The sequence below is a fragment of the Amborella trichopoda genome, chromosome 1 (genome assembly GCF_054954075.1).
Source record: "Amborella trichopoda isolate Santa Cruz 75 chromosome 1, AtrichopodaSantaCruz75HAP2 v2.0, whole genome shotgun sequence".
Taxonomy (NCBI): domain Eukaryota; kingdom Viridiplantae; phylum Streptophyta; class Magnoliopsida; order Amborellales; family Amborellaceae; genus Amborella; species Amborella trichopoda.
The window spans coordinates 4110354-4126129 of NC_142336.1; the positions used below are offsets into that span (position 1 = coordinate 4110354).

General features: G+C 37.8%; 1 protein-coding gene and 1 non-coding gene across 2 annotated transcripts; both read right to left on the reverse strand.

Moving 5' to 3' along the window:
* Positions 1 to 450: 450 nt before the first annotated feature.
* On the reverse strand, positions 451 to 14501 carry IMP4 (Ribosomal RNA processing Brix domain protein). The gene is made up of 9 exons (XM_006836194.4): positions 14029 to 14501; positions 13425 to 13508; positions 13109 to 13218; positions 12861 to 12911; positions 10177 to 10320; positions 9997 to 10086; positions 9317 to 9423; positions 2383 to 2467; positions 451 to 951 (listed from the first exon to the last, which is right to left on the reverse strand). The coding sequence occupies exons 1-9, from the start codon at positions 14138 to 14140 to the stop codon at positions 853 to 855; spliced, it is 882 nt and encodes a 293-aa protein (XP_006836257.1). The 5' UTR covers positions 14141 to 14501; the 3' UTR covers positions 451 to 852.
* A 204-nt stretch (positions 14502 to 14705) lies between these two features.
* TRNAW-CCA (transfer RNA tryptophan (anticodon CCA)) lies at positions 14706 to 14777 on the reverse strand. The gene has a single exon. It is a non-coding gene; the product is annotated as a tRNA-Trp (tRNA).
* Positions 14778 to 15776: the final 999 nt, after the last annotated feature.

Genomic DNA, 15776 nt, shown 5'->3' on the forward strand with positions numbered 1-15776 from the left:
CCTCATACCCCCATTTACTTTTTGTATTATAATTAAACCCCAACTCTTATATCCACCCCCAAATTAAACAGTTAATGAATTTTAAAACCAAAACACCCTTTATTTCCCTTTCGAAAAAATTGATCCCGTGCTACCCATTTTGTCACAAAATGCACTCCCTCTGTCTACTTCTTTCCACTATCTCTCCCATTCTCTCTCTTTAACCACCCATTCACAATCGCTCTATCCATTCTCTCACTGTATCCACCATCACTCCCGTTCTCTCTCTAATGATACAAGGCTACCGAAATTTTTTCACCGTAAAACTTTTGGAAAGTTAACAGCCCGAAACAAAATGTGCTAGACCGAAAAAATTCTGTCCGACACCATTTATCGAACCGGTAACTTTCCATAAGTTTTATGGCTAAAAAATACGGTCCGACACAAAATGTGTTAGACAGCAAAAAAAGATTTCGGTCCGACACTGTGCACCGGTCCAAAGTTTTTTGGCTAAAATATACGATCCGTCACAAAAATGTGCTAGACCGCAAAATACAATAGCATCTTTTTAGGGGCCCTCTCTCTCGCTCTGCGCCTGAAAATGTATAATAGCAACTTTTTGGGGCTCTCTCTCTCGAGTGGCAAATAAGCTGGGATTCAAACCTTGGGTGCTACATCCCCACCCCTTGGGCCCCAACCAGTAAGCCAAAAAGCTGAAGCCCTAGAACAAATAACAGCCACTTGTAAAGTGATACAAACTGAGATCAATAAAGAAGCAAAAGCAAGCAACAAATAAGAGGTTTTTTAATAAATTAGGCTTGACATGAAGATCACTATTTGAGAAATTGCGATGTGCAAGGTCGTGGTGATGCATCAGTCTCCGAGAGCCTTCTGCTTCTTTGCAGTGTTCATATACGGCCTGATGACCCATTCATTTTGGGCTTCACTCTGATCAACAGTACCCAGTTTGATCTGTAAAAATAACACATACTCTTAGGCCATAGATGCACAGGAAATCCTTGAATAATCTTCTTTATATTATGTAAATTATATTCCGTAATGATGTGATGAGATTTACCAAACCATCTCACATGTTTTCTAAACAGCCTGTATCGAGGGGTTTAGACAAGTTTCATAACGTAACCAGACTGGTATGGCCATTTCGGTTAAAAACAGTATCAGCCATTATAAATGAAAGTGAAGAAAAAGAATTTTACCAAAAAAGCATAAAAAGGAAATAAAAACAGAACAAAAAAAAAAATGTTACGGTTTGTATAAAGCCTAGGCTCTAAACAATCAAATTAGAGCCTACCTTCAAATTGTGTCAAGAAATGTGGTTTCACTACTGGAATCTTTGTGATAGCCTTAAAATATATTTTCATATTTATTTATAAAGTTTAAAGCTTCAAAAATAGTGTAGATTGACAGATCTATGAAAACTTGAAAATCTTGAAAATTGGCAGTCCAAAAACGCGTTACAAAATGCACTATTTCCAAAACTTGAAATCCAGTTTTTTCTCATGTCTATGCATCTTGATGTCGAGATGATCAATTTGAAGATATTTGAGCATCAAAACAACATCTTCTAATATAATTTTTGAGGTAGGCTCAAATTTGATCATTTAGAGCCTTGGCTCTTTCTAAACTTTTCCCAAACAAAGAAAGGGGGGCTGGGGGAGGGAGGATAGAAAGGGAAACTAAAGATTGATTCAAAAAGAAAATGAGCCAAAAAACAGAGAAGAGAAAAGGGCAACATTTCAAAAATATTTTCCCTCCTAAAGGCTGTTATTTCCGTAATAACAAATGACGAAACCTGTTATAAAGGGTGCTAAGCCAATATATAGTTGCCGTTAGAGAAGATAACAACCGTCATTTATGTATGGTCCATGCTACCCCTTATACCATTATGTAAGGTCACGGGCAGCGTCAATTTCCTTTATGACTATCACTATCTCTGTTATAACAGTCGTATTTAAACCTCTGCCTGTATAACAAGTTTACTTGGGGTTTGCCACAATATCTGGCAACGGTCAGGTGTCGATAATGGCTTGTTCAGGTGTGTGATACCTCCAATCAAAGTCTGCCAAAAATTAGGAATCGGGCTTTGGGCTTCAGTGGTTAGCAGCAAACATTTAGCAGCACTATATCTCAAGTTCGATTCCTACCAGTGACCCCCCAAAAAGACAAAGTCTGTCAAATGTTTTGACCGACATTGAGCAAAGAAACTCCCCAACTGTCCCTTGTTGCATCGGTCGATGGGAAAAGTGCTAAAACACTGTAGCAAACCCAAGTGATAACTTTCTTGGTTAAATATGTGCCTGTTACTTACAGAAGTGAACCCAACCCCACCAAACAGGATGATAATTCAGGGGGCAGTACAACTTATATCTATCAACACCTCACCTGATACAGCCGCAGCTCAAAGCGAGGACCAACTTCCTTTAGTTCAATTGATTTAGGACCCCCATCTTTTTGGTAGACATGATGCCTGCAAATTCAATGTTGACAGAGAGCACTTCAACAACTGATGTACAACAGTTATTACAGAAACTTAAATCAAGGATAGAACCACATCCGATTCCAACTCACAGAGCATATTAAAAAGCTCACATTTTTCTAATTGAAGCATCTTAGAGAGAGAACAATAGGGAAACAGGAATAAATGTGATTAAGAAAGATTAGAGCCGAACGAGACAGAGTGCAAAGATGGAAAAAAACTCATAATCATCAAGGACGACACCCTTCTACATAACCATAGTTACCGGGAGCCCCCAACTAGGGTGGCACTCCCGCTCCGGAACCCAACTGCGGCGCTCCGTAGCCGCGATCTCGACCGGAACTTGTTTCCTATTTTTGAGAGCTCGCTCCCGATACTGCACGGAACGCGTTCCTTAAATTTTAGGATCTCGTTTCTGAATAAATTAGATCCCCGCTCCCAGAGTTTTAAGAGCACGATTGCTATATTTCCGGAACTCCATACCTATTTACCCGAAAAATTCTAAAAGAAACTTCTCAAATAAAATTAATTTTTAAAATAAAATAATTATATTTTAAGCTAAATTTTCATAAAAGTGGAGTTATGCGATGGGAGCGTGGACTAATCATGCACAGAACACGATCCTTTCTTGAATGGAGCCTCGATCCTTTCCAAATAGGAACACGGTCATTCTTAGATGGGACGCGATCTTGATGTCGATGGGAGCATGATCCTAATGAATATGGGAACACAATCCCATTTGACATGGAAAGCATTCCCGTTAAATAGAGATCTCGATACCGATGTATTGGGAATGCGCTCCCTGTTCATACGGGATCTCGATCCACTACTTTTAACCTCACCGGAATCGCTCCCCGAGCTCCAAAGCTTGGGCCGACATCCCTCCGACGCTCCCGCTTCTACTCCTGGTAACTATGTACATAACCTGCAGAGTAATAAACCCTTAGCCGCATCCGCCATGGGAACACTCACTACTTTGCCTACATTGCCCTCCTTTTACATTCAACCCAAGCGACCATGTGCAATAATGCCCAATTCAATATCTGCCTGCACATGAGAATAGTGTTCCCCTCACCAACAAGACCATCATAACAATCCTAGACAAGCCACACAGTCAAACTGATCACTACTCCAAATATCTTTCACTCATAGCATGTTTCGAAAAGAATAAAAATGTTGCACTCAATTCCCTATGACCCATGTGCCATCCCAACTTTGCAATATATTCATGAACATCACTTCCCAAGATGTGAACATTACTTTTATGAACTTATGGTATAACAACACTCATGCTTGTTAATTATAAAAGAAGATATTTTCCAGTACTTTATGCAAATGCATGTCATGTTTTCCTTCATTCAATTATTAATAATAAAAAATTTCATGCTAAGCTAAGCAATTACAGACAAAGTATCACTCCATGTTTTTATTAAAAAATTGTTCTCACTAAAAAAAGAACACAAATCTCTTTCTTCCAAAGAGCTGGCAGCGTATATACCTAAGTAAATCACAACCATAGGAAGTCATACTAAAGTAGCTTTGCTCCCAACCCGACGAATCAATCGTGACCATAGGAAGTCCTACTAAAATAGCAACATCAAGTCTCCACTTTTTGATATAATCATAGGGCTTATGAGGGCACTCCTGATCAATAAGTGACTGACATTTCTCACATGGTGTAGGAGGGAATAGAGATCATCCTATCGACATTTACTAAAAGGAATAGCAGTCTCACTAAGCGCATGTAGTATAAATCACATGCCAAGATTCACATTAGGTTTACTCGATGCAGGTCGTAGTTCAGTTGTAGTAATGTCTCATCGCATCTAAGGCTACCCAGGGTCACACCCATGTACCTAATCTGAGCTACAGGAAAACATATATTATATGTAGAAAACGGCCACCCAAATGCAAAGTTATGCCCTTTGAAAGCTTTGGCCTGATCTTGCATCTCTTAAGACGTACACTGTTGTAGCGAAACTGCGACCGCAGACTGATAGAACAAAGCTGCAGGCAGCAAGGTAAGGCTTTTTTTACTTTTCATCGACAGCAGCACAAGTGTTGCTGCATATTCTTGGTACGATCGCATTCATGCAGCCTCGAGGCTGCACCAATGCGGCGGCATCATAAACCGAGGCCACACTGGAAATTCTTGTCAGGTCGTAGATATAAACATACCGTGGAAAAGCCATGGACATACCTCGAATTGTGCGGCTTCAGGACATGTTCCTACCATGTACAGGAATCACAGATGCAATCACACGTGCACATGCACATAACGTGTGCCTCATGTGTGAACCGCACACGTATGGGTTCAAATCGGTCTGGCATGCATGTTTCGTGAAGCAATGTTGGACACTAGTTGCCACACGTGGGCTACCACGAGTGCCCCGCACATGCTACTGTTGTCCCTATATATCCGTCCGGGGGTGGGCACCCTGCCAGTCCACCACGCAGGACAAGCACAGGTGCAAGCATTGAGCGCACCAAGTGCGTGCCTCCACCGTGCCTATGTAGACATGCCGTGTTACATCGCACAGGACCACAACAGGTGTGCGACCACAACAGGTCCACATAAGCAGGGTCCTACATGCACTCATCTAGCGCTCATGCACGCCGTGCACATACCGAACGCATCCATGGGTGCCTCGTGCACCTCCAACTCATATCCCATGCCCGAAGAGGCATGCCTGCGCCAAAAAATCAAGATATTGAAAACTAAACTAAAACCTCTCTAAAAAATAGGGGTTTTGTGTTTTTGCAGACCAAGCACATAGGCCTTCAGATCTTAAAGGCAACCCTACATCAAATGGTATGGTAATGTTGGCTTCAACGAGCAAACCTGATGCGAAAACACAAAGTTAAGAGGATTGAATTGAGATTAAGTATCATTTTTCGAATCTGAATTCCCTCTTTACACTTGGTTTTGATCTTTCCCCTTCCTTTAACTCGTCTCCAGTTTAAGAGTTCAATACTACCAACATCATGCCCACTTTTAGATACTAGAACTAAAAGCACAATTTACAAAACGCAAATCCTTGAGTGTGTAATTGAGATAGCCCTATAGTTCTCACCATGGGATAGCATGTCCCACTTTTTTTTACTATATGAGATCCGCACTTTTGACACCTGAGATTATGTAACGAGTAGATACTTCTGCGGAAGCATAATCTATTTTCTGGTATAGGGAGCTCTTATTTTATAGAGAGAGCGAAAATTTATGCATAGGGAATATAGAAATCTGGGGTCATAGAAATCTAGGGTCTATGGAGAAATCTGCACTTCAAATATATCTTTTTAAAGATATTTTTTAATATTCTCTTATCCACAATACCTATTAGAATTCCCTTCTCATATATATGCCACAATAAAATAATGAAATCCCATGTAGGTCTTCCATTCACAAGAGGCCACCCTAGAAAAAATCAATACTTTCCACTCGTCCAGCAGTTGGCAGAAACAGGTCGATGTGTAAGAAACTCTCATACAAGCTACATTGGGGAATGAACCATGAGACCTTAAAGAATAATTGCATCGCTATAGAGATGATCATTTGTTCCATCAGACTAACATGGAACACCTCTTCTCTCTATTAAAAATGCTCCAAATTGGCCTAGACTCTCTTGGCCACACTAAAATGAGTAATCCACTAATCCCTAATAAGTTTACTATGTGTTCAGGAGACTACTCAACTCCTTCGTGCACTCACACTTATTTAATATAATAAAGCATCATTATCATGCAAGCCAAAAAATTCACTTGCAAAAATATTATATTAATAGTACTTTCAAAACATTTGGCCTAAGGACATCCTAGATAAAAACATTTCCATCGTCGCATAGTAGATAAGCATCATGGAGTACACTGATATCATTGAATATCAATCAAGGTCCGATGCCAATGGTCATGCCCTGGCCTTACTATTATTCCATTTTGACCCAACCAGATGTTGATTTTTTGAGGGTCCTCCCCTAGTGGGTGGAAGGACCTACAAAAGATTTGGTACGTGATTGTAGCATAAAAATGAGAAAGGAATCATTACATGATTAGGATGAGTATTGTGGATAAAAGAATATTTGAAAATATATTTAAAGACATATATCTAAATTTTAGGATTGAGATTGAGATCAACATATAGATTAAAAATGGATCTTTACTAGATAGGGAATCTTACAAGGGGCCCATCTATATAAGGGAATTTAGAGAAAGGGGATGCAAGGACCTACATAGGATTTGGTGTTTAATTGTAGCATAAAAATGAGAAAGGAATCATTACATGATTAGGATGAGTATTGTGTATAAAAGCATATTTGAAAATATATTTAAAGATATATCTAAATTTTAGGATTGAGATCAACATATCGATTAAAAATGGATCTTTACTAGATAGGGAATCATGGCCCATCTATATAAGGGGATTTGGAGAAAGGAGTACCATTTTTCCCATTATTCCTTTAGAGAATCACGTGTCACACTTCTCTCCATAGGCCCCGACCCCTCGTTTCTATATTCCCTCCTCTTTATAAGTTTTCTCTCTCAAGAAACATAAGAGATCCCTACATCCCATAATGAGAAGTCCCAGGTCATCACAATCAAAGGCTCGCATATTTGAGTTATGCAAATCATTCTTTTAATTCTAATATTTAAACGTCGACTTGACGTTGCCAGAACCAAATACTCAACTCGAAGGAACCACATGCAAAATGAAGGCAAAAAGATCAATATCAGCTACAAGAGGGTATACGGATAACGGATTCCAAAAATAAAGGTTCACAATCTCTATTCGATCATCTTATCTTTGTGTTCCGTATCATTGGTATTCACCCATCAAATCTAACATTGGTATCAGAGCCCATTTAATGGAGGTTCCCCTCTCGTATTTGTTAGCCCATGTGGTTGGCCAGCGAAAACAAAAAAGACCTAGTTTTTTTTGTGCTATTCAGGACTCGTACTTTTCTTTTTGATGTTTTTTGGCGCATACAAGCCTCTTTGGGAGTGGGACATAAGCTGGGGGTTCGCAAGGCAAGCATGGGCACTCTAGTTACATGCGAGGCACGTGTGAGTTTGCTAGATGCGTGCTTGGTGTACCTTGTGCACCATGGACACGTTGTGGTCCAACGCTGCGGACAGCCGCACGTCCACTTAGGCACCACGGACACATACATTCTCAAGCGGCACATGCAAGGCACATGCCGAAGTGCACGTGTGGGCACATGCCGAAGGCACATGCCGAAGGCACATGCCGAAGGCACATGCAAGGCACATGCGGTGCTGCACGTGCTCCATGACACATACCAAACCAATTTGTGGCATGCACGTGTGTGGCGCACATGTGAGCACACATGCATTGGCACATGTGCACATGCGCTCATATGAGATTCTGGTGTGTGGGAGGATCATGGCCCAAAGCCGCACAATTCGAGGTATGGCTGCAGTTGTGCGACAATCTATGTGCATCCTTGGTCCCACTCATAAGAGTTTCATTGGTGTCCTCGGCTTGAAAGTCATCTTGAGGTTGCAGGTATTGAACTCTTGACCCATAGAAAGCGCGCACAAGGAAGGGAGTCGATCAACACCAATCGCAAGAGGGAAGTCAGATTCGAGAAAAGGTACATAATCTTCATTTGATACTCTTATTTTTGTGTTTATGATGCCTTGGGATTCGCCCATTGAATCCAACAATTCAGGGGGGCACTTATATCATTTCCAATTGGTGTTGAAAATTTATTTATCAATAATAATAACAACAATCGAACAACTTTAAAATAAACATCTATTAAAAGAGATCAGCAAAGTTTCTTACTACCCCAAGTGCAAAATAAACACAATATTCTTAGTTGTTGAAGTAAAATGCATAAAAATGTTTCATAACTGAGCAATATTTAATTTTAGCCTTCGAATCATCCTTTATAGGTATCTACAAAGTTGTTGCATTTGCAACCTTCCTTCCAACAGGCATGGCCTTAGTAGATAATTCATCATATACTCTCAAAAGAAATACAGGGCTCACATTTGAGGGTTACATTTCTATGTTTAGTAATTTGTTATTTTAGCCTTGGCATTCATCATTTATATGCATATACAAGTTTGTTGCTTCTTTACCCTTTCCTCCAACAAAGACTTAATCACTGATTCATCAAAAGGACAAGTACACAGCTCGCATCAGAGGGTCACATTACAAGCACCGCAATCCATAGACCAATAAATAATCCGATAATGATTATAATATTCCCATAAAGCAGTATTAGTTCTGCAGGACCTTTAAGTTATATTAGCTACCAGCTGAAGTATTAGGTCATGGTACACACTACAGATTTCTAAAAATGTTTAGGGAAGAGAATGTGGGATTTGGTCAAATAGCTCCTGGTCACATGAGGGCCGTTTAACGATTGAACAGTAAATCATAAATATTTACATCTGGTGAACAAATAAAATTCATTCTCATCTAAAACCTGGCTAACAACTAAATTAAAGAAAGAAAGTCTACAAGGCTCAAGAGGGTGTATGGGATCCACAAATTTAAGCAAGAACAAATGATTTAAAGCAAAAATCAACATGGCAGTTTCAATATCACAAACAGGCAATAGATGCATGAGGTTTAAATGAATATTCTCTCAAAGCTAAAACAACTCAGCTACAATGGAAGTATATGATTTGTTGACTGCAAAAAGATAAAAGAGAACATGTATTAAGATAGCTATCAAGCCATGACAAGCATTGAGCAAATGTGAGAATAATGATGTACTTGTATATGCATAGACATTTGGATCAAGGAGCCAATGCTCCAATTCAACTCTAGATGTTCCACAAAAACAAATTATGGTTCAACTATACCATCACCTGAATGAGATGTAATCAGATTGATTGGCAAAGGTAATAATGCGCTTCGAATCTGGTTTAGGAACTGGAAAGAGGTGCTTTAGTATGTTGGCTGTTCTTTCACCAAGCTGTCACCATTCCAAGAGTAGACGTTTAGAAGAGGATTAGTTTTACAACGCAACATCATTCCCCACTAAGTCCATATCTTATCATCAATCATTCTTCTAGAAATGTCAAAATCTTTCAGCTAATTTTAAAAAAATGCAGTTCAAGCAATTTTTTTATATATAAACCAGTATGAATTGAGCAGATTGAACAATCATACCCACCCATACAGAATAAAAACAGCCAAGTTAAACCCTACAGTAACAGTTACAGAAGGCATCCGACGAAGAAGAACAAAGGTTTTTTTCCAATTTTTTGGGTTTTCTTTTAAATGTTAGGAAGGAACAAAGAATTCCAATAACTTTTTTCTCCATCAATATTGAAGTAACTTTTAAATATCCAGAAAAACATGTTTTAAAAAAAATTATTGCTTTTCTTACAGAGTGAAATATAATGGGTAATTGAGAAAGTTTCCAAATATCCATGACAAAGAACTATGATGCATGTTTAGCAAGGATGCTGCCCAGGAATTACTATACACAAGTACTTGAAAATTTTTATAAGAATTATACAAAAGAAACCATGCACATCAATACCTTACTGGAGAAGTTATGAAGAATTAGATGAGGATATGCTTCAGACATTGTTCCAATAACCTTCTTGTCTTTAATATCATGTCTTGTCACCTGTCACATATAGAGGTTAACCGACCCAGAGGAATCCCTCATAAATCAATCCCATACTTAAAAAAAACTAGAACGATCCTCATGACCTACCACATTGAGTAAGCCGAAGTATGCAGTTGGACCAAATGGTAGATGACAAACAATCAATCCATCTGGCTCCCCACGATGCTCGTGAACCATGACAATATCTGTAAAATCATGTGTACGACAAGTTTCAACGATCTCTGAGATAACCTGCAAAATTGCCATTTTAGGAAATCTTCAATAATACGAAATTCAAACATCACTTTAAATTCCATCATAAATAAAATGTTCCAACAACTACAAGCTAGAGATGAATGACAAACAATTTGAAATAACACGAAATGCATTGAGCACGGAAGCAATTGACTAATGGTAAAAATATACAAGGACGGACCTCGTACAAGCTTGCGAAGGACATATCCATAAAATGTTAGCATCATCCTCTCATTATTAATTTTGTATCTTCATATGAATATATGCACTCAGACCATTAATTGCTCTAAAAAGGGAAATCCTTCTCAATGTTCGACTAATCAATGAGTCCGCTCGGACTCGCCAAGGTGGCACACCCAAGTATCCCCAAGTTGGACTCTGGGATCTTAAAAAAAAATTAAAAGAAAAAAAAAAGAAATCCAGTATTTTAAAATGTTGCCGCATCGCCGCATATGCGGCCGCATCAGGCACTATGCGCTGCCAAGCGCATCGCACTTGCGCGCATATGCGGTTTGGAGAGATGCACCCGCATATGCACCTCATCAGAGCCGCATTCCGCATCGACTGCATCAGGCCGCATAATCTGTCTGCCATTTTTTTCGAACCTGTACCCCTTGGGCAGGGATAATAAGGTCATTTTGACCTTCAAAAATGGGGGCAAAGGGTTTGGGGGATATTAAACCCCCCAAACAACATTTTCCAGCCACATCCGTGGCTTTCACTGGATCAATTGAATAAAAAAAAATTTTGGGCGGAAATTTTACATGTTGAAGTTCTTCGATTTGTGCATTTGTTGCTTGGTTATTGATTTGTATCTTTTGGGTGTTGATTTAAGGAAGTTTAGGCAAACTTGTCACAACAAATTAAGGGTTTCAAAGGCCGTGAAGAAATCGATACTTGCTGATTAGTATTTGAAAATTAGAAATTTAGAATCTCAATCTAAAGACTTGAGAAATGATGATGATTGTATTGACTCTTTTTGAGCTTGACTTTTAAACTCTTTGATCTTCATGGACTTTTAGTTCGTCGTATTCTCAATTTTGTAACTTTAAAGTTTGTGGTTGCATATTTGTGCTTATGGCTATTGATTGCTGAATGTTTTATGAAGCCAGCTACAAGTTTCTAGTTTCTATTAGGGGATATTGGATACAAAATCTCCAAAAGCTAATACTTTTGTAGTTAATGAATAAACTAAATACCTACTATCATATATATCACCTCCATATTTTTTTCTATGCATGAACCTATTTTTTTAGATTTTTTAGAATTTTTTTATATTGATTGACCACATCACAGCGATGCACCCGCATCCCGACCGCATCAAGCCGCATTGGCCCCCCCCATGCGTTCGGCCGTATCCCACATTTTAAAACATTGAACTCGATTTGTAACATGTTTTTTTATGAGTTCTATAATACTGGCAAAGATTGGGAAGTATTTTGGTAATGAATACTTAGTTTTACATTTTCCCATCTTTTTCGGATTATTTTGAAAATACCTCCAGTCACAAATTTATTTCAAAACCTATTTTTTTACAACTTTTTTAACCTCATTTAAATGTGTTTTCCTATTTTCTGGATTTAAAAATTTTTAACACATTTAAAAAAAAAAAAATTAACACCTACCCAATTCGTGCCGGTTACCCGGACCTGGCCCATGGCTGGTTTTTGCAGCCCGTTCGTGCAATTGAACACTGATCCTTTTTGCTCTTTTACTATTTTACAACTCATTGTTAGAATTCTGAAAGAAAGTAAAGGTGCAACCATTTTACCCTCATAACTTGAAAGAGGAAACATCATTTCTCATAATTGCAGTCCAAGAAGGATAAAACAAACGGGGAGTTTGTGAAAGAAACAAGTAACTGTAGGACTACCCAACACCAAGTCAGACACTCAGACCACATGCCCTACTCAGTCGCTTTACCTAGTGACTCTGGGCAAGACTTTACCTCCTTACAACAAGGGGTAAAATAAAGGGCATGAGACCTAGGGTGGGTGTGATCGAAAACCAATAGGGCCAAATTAGTCATTTTCTGTATTTTAGAACCTCTCTCTTGTATGGCACATATATTGGGGTTATTTACAGTGCCCATAATGTCTTTTCCGTATTTTAGCAACTCTCTCTTGTATAGCACATATATTGGGATTATTTACAGTGCCCATAATGTCTTTTCCATATTTTAGCAACTCTCTCTTGTATAGCACATATATTGTGCTTATTTACAGTGCCCATAATGGACATAATGTATTGCCATATAGAATGTATATAACAACCATGTGTAGCCAATGCGAGCTGTTGAACCACAAGTGTGATTTGCATCTATGATAGTGACCAAGAGACAAAATGAATTTCATATCATCCAAATTATCAAAACAAAAAATAACCATGTCCTATATAAGAACTAACATATCCAACATTTTTCCCAGAAATTTCACAATAACACAAGCGACGTCAAAGATGAGACAAGAAGAAAAAATCAGCATAGCTCAATAGAGGCATAGCCAAAGAATCAGAAACAATTTAAAATACAAACAAACCTGATTCCCACGATTCATTCTTTGTGCATTAGGAAACACAAATTTTAGTTCCTGAAACAAAACCAAAAAATCATTACCTTCGTCAAAAATAAGTAAAAACACAACAAATCAAATTCTCGCTGGAAATATCACATGATGCCAAAAAAAAAGAAAAAAAAAAAAAAACTAAAAAAAAAAAACCTCTCCTTCCAGACAAAAAAATCAACAAAATGGGTAAATTAATGCAGTAATGAGGGAAACCTGGCAACCTTAACAAACTGGGAAAGTCGGCTACTTGGGTCTCGCGAAGTGGTCAATAGAATTTTAGGGTCCATCTCAGATGCATTTGCATATTCATCATCAACGTGAGTCTTTTGAACTGATAACATAAAAATAACACACAACCATCTTCATAAGATTGATAGCTGAGGTGCAATATAAATGCTTAAAAAAAGGAATGAGGACTAAGTGGGGATTAATATCGCAACGTTTTTGGCAACTGTATATGACAGTGATACAGAAATGTACAAACATTGTCATAAGTCTATATAATATGATACACGAATAAATAAATCACAACCTAACCTGCTGTTTGATCGTCCTCAAGATCGATTTCATGGCGCAAGGCGAATTCCTCTTTTCGCAGTTCAGTAGGAATGGGCTTCCCCTCTTTTCACAGACAATGAATAAAAACATTAAGTCAGATGATCAAAAGAGAGTGGAAAATACAGAGATGATAAATGCAGGAGTATTTTTGTAAAGTGCAATCAACATTATGTTCCAAATGCCTAATATTCGTTCAGAGGAAAACAAGTGGTGCGCAGAAAATTATTAAGTTATAGATTCATTTTGCCCCTCCTGAAATTACTTGGACATAAATTTTTATTCAGCTTTGGTCTAAGATTCAAACTTTGAAATTAAAGAAACGCTGATATAATTTTTATTCAGCTTTGGTCTAAGATTCAAATTTTGAAATTAAAGCAACGCTGATATACCCAAAAAAAAATTTCTAATACTGTATGTAGTATTCTGATATCACAGTGATATTTTTCAATTCAAATTGAAGCAAGCGTGGATAAAGAATTAGTGAACTGAAGGATGATAACCTAAAAAATAGAGGTCACGGTGCTACAAAATCTAATTCCATAATTTGCAGGAAACTTATGGTTTCTAAACGATTCTTAGTTACCTTCTAGTGCTTTTCTAATTTTTCGCTTCTTCTCGTAAAGCAATCTCTCCTTCCCTTCGAGGTTTTTTCTGTAAAGATACTCTCGCCTTAACCTGATGTTTCTTCGAAGCATCTTGTAAAACCCTAGAACTCGTACCCCCTGAAGTTGCAGAGATTCTCTCACTCTCTCAGCAATAAAGTGAAACTTCAAGGGCAAGAGAGAGGAAAACCGAAGTGTTCGTAAAACCTAATAAATTCTTGCAATGCCAAGGAGTTAAATGTCCCTTTCTCTAGAATTACAACGCCCCCGAGTCGCAGAGTTTCTCTCTCTCACTAAGACTACAACGCCCTCGAGTTGCAGAACCTCACTCTCCCTCTACACAAGTGCCGGTGTGTCCTCACAGCCTTGAGAGGAAAACCCTAAATTTCCGAACCTTGAAAAACCCCCAAACAGCAAATCCTCAATGAAAACTGATAATGAACTGTGTAATGGCATTTACCATATTGGTATTAGGAAATATATAAATTGCACCTGCGACCTCTTCAAAAAACAAAGAAAAAAACGAACTGTGTAATGGCATTTACCATATTGGTATTCGGAAATATAAAAATTGCACCTGCGACCTCTTCAAAAAACAAAGAAAAAAAAGTACATGAGACGATTGCATCCACAGTGAGGGTAGAGGAATCGAGGTTTCTGAACGCGACGTGAATCGAACACTCAACCTTCAGATCTGGAGTCAGACGCGCTACCATTGCGCCACGGATCCCCACCGATCTATTCGAGTAAAATATATATATTCTTCATATATTTTGGTCAAACAAAATATCCATTGAAGAGAACTTTTCTCTTTGAGCTCAAGACACAATCACTATAGTAAGTATTTTAGAAAAAATGACCAAAATTCATCTAACTATATTTTACGTTCTGTCGATTTGTTTATTTAATTTTAAAATCATGAGGTTTTAATAAGGGAAATAGTTTACATTAAGTTTATGCCCTAAACAATCAAACTCAGTTGCATCTCAAAACTTCACTAGAAGAAGTTGTTTTGAAGCTAGAAAACCTTCAAATCTGATCATCTCGGTCTTGAGATACATAAATGTTAAAAAGAAAACTCCAAGTCTTGGAAGTAGTGCATTTTTTAATGCATTCTAGACTGTCAATTTTCAAATGTTTGTGGATCTGTTTGATCTACATTACTTTTTAAGCTTTAAATATTATAATTAGAGATAAAAATAAATTTCAAGCCATTGTAGAAAGTTGTGATATTAAAACGACATATTTCAATTTTACTTGAGTGTTTAGGGCCTTAAGTCTTATGCACATCACATCCTTTATTTAAGACATCCTCGTCATACTATAGAAGTGAGACACACCTCTTAATTTCAAAACCTTATGGTGGCTTCAAAATATATTTTCATTGCTAGCTATGAAATTTAAAATCTAAAAATTAGTACAAATCGATCAGATCTATAAACATTTGAAAATCTTTAAAATAGACAGTCCATGTAACTTGTTATCAGATATATTTTTTTAGGACTCGTAATTAATTAAAAACTTTAATGATTAATGTGTTAAATTTTATATATATATATATAGTGGTATGTGTTGTGGCTGTACTGGCTTTTTAGGCCAAACTACTAAACATGCAAGATACATAGTGCACATGAGACTCCTCCTATCGATGTCTACAACATACTTGAGGATAATATTTTATCAGTGTTTCAAAAAATAAAAGCACATAAGTGGTTGCATGAGAAAGGGT

Excerpts from the sequence above, each read along its gene's own strand:
- IMP4 (XM_006836194.4), bottom strand. The coding sequence starts at position 14,140 with ATGCTTCGAAGAAACATCAGGTTAAGGCGAGAGTATCTTTACAGAAAA. Across the intron at positions 2,468-9,316 it reads TCTGATTACATCTCATTCAG|GCATCATGTCTACCAAAAAG; the intron begins GTGATGGTATAG and ends TTGAATTTGCAG. Across the intron at positions 952-2,382 it reads TTGAGCTGCGGCTGTATCAG|ATCAAACTGGGTACTGTTGA; the intron begins GTGAGGTGTTGA and ends TTATTTTTACAG.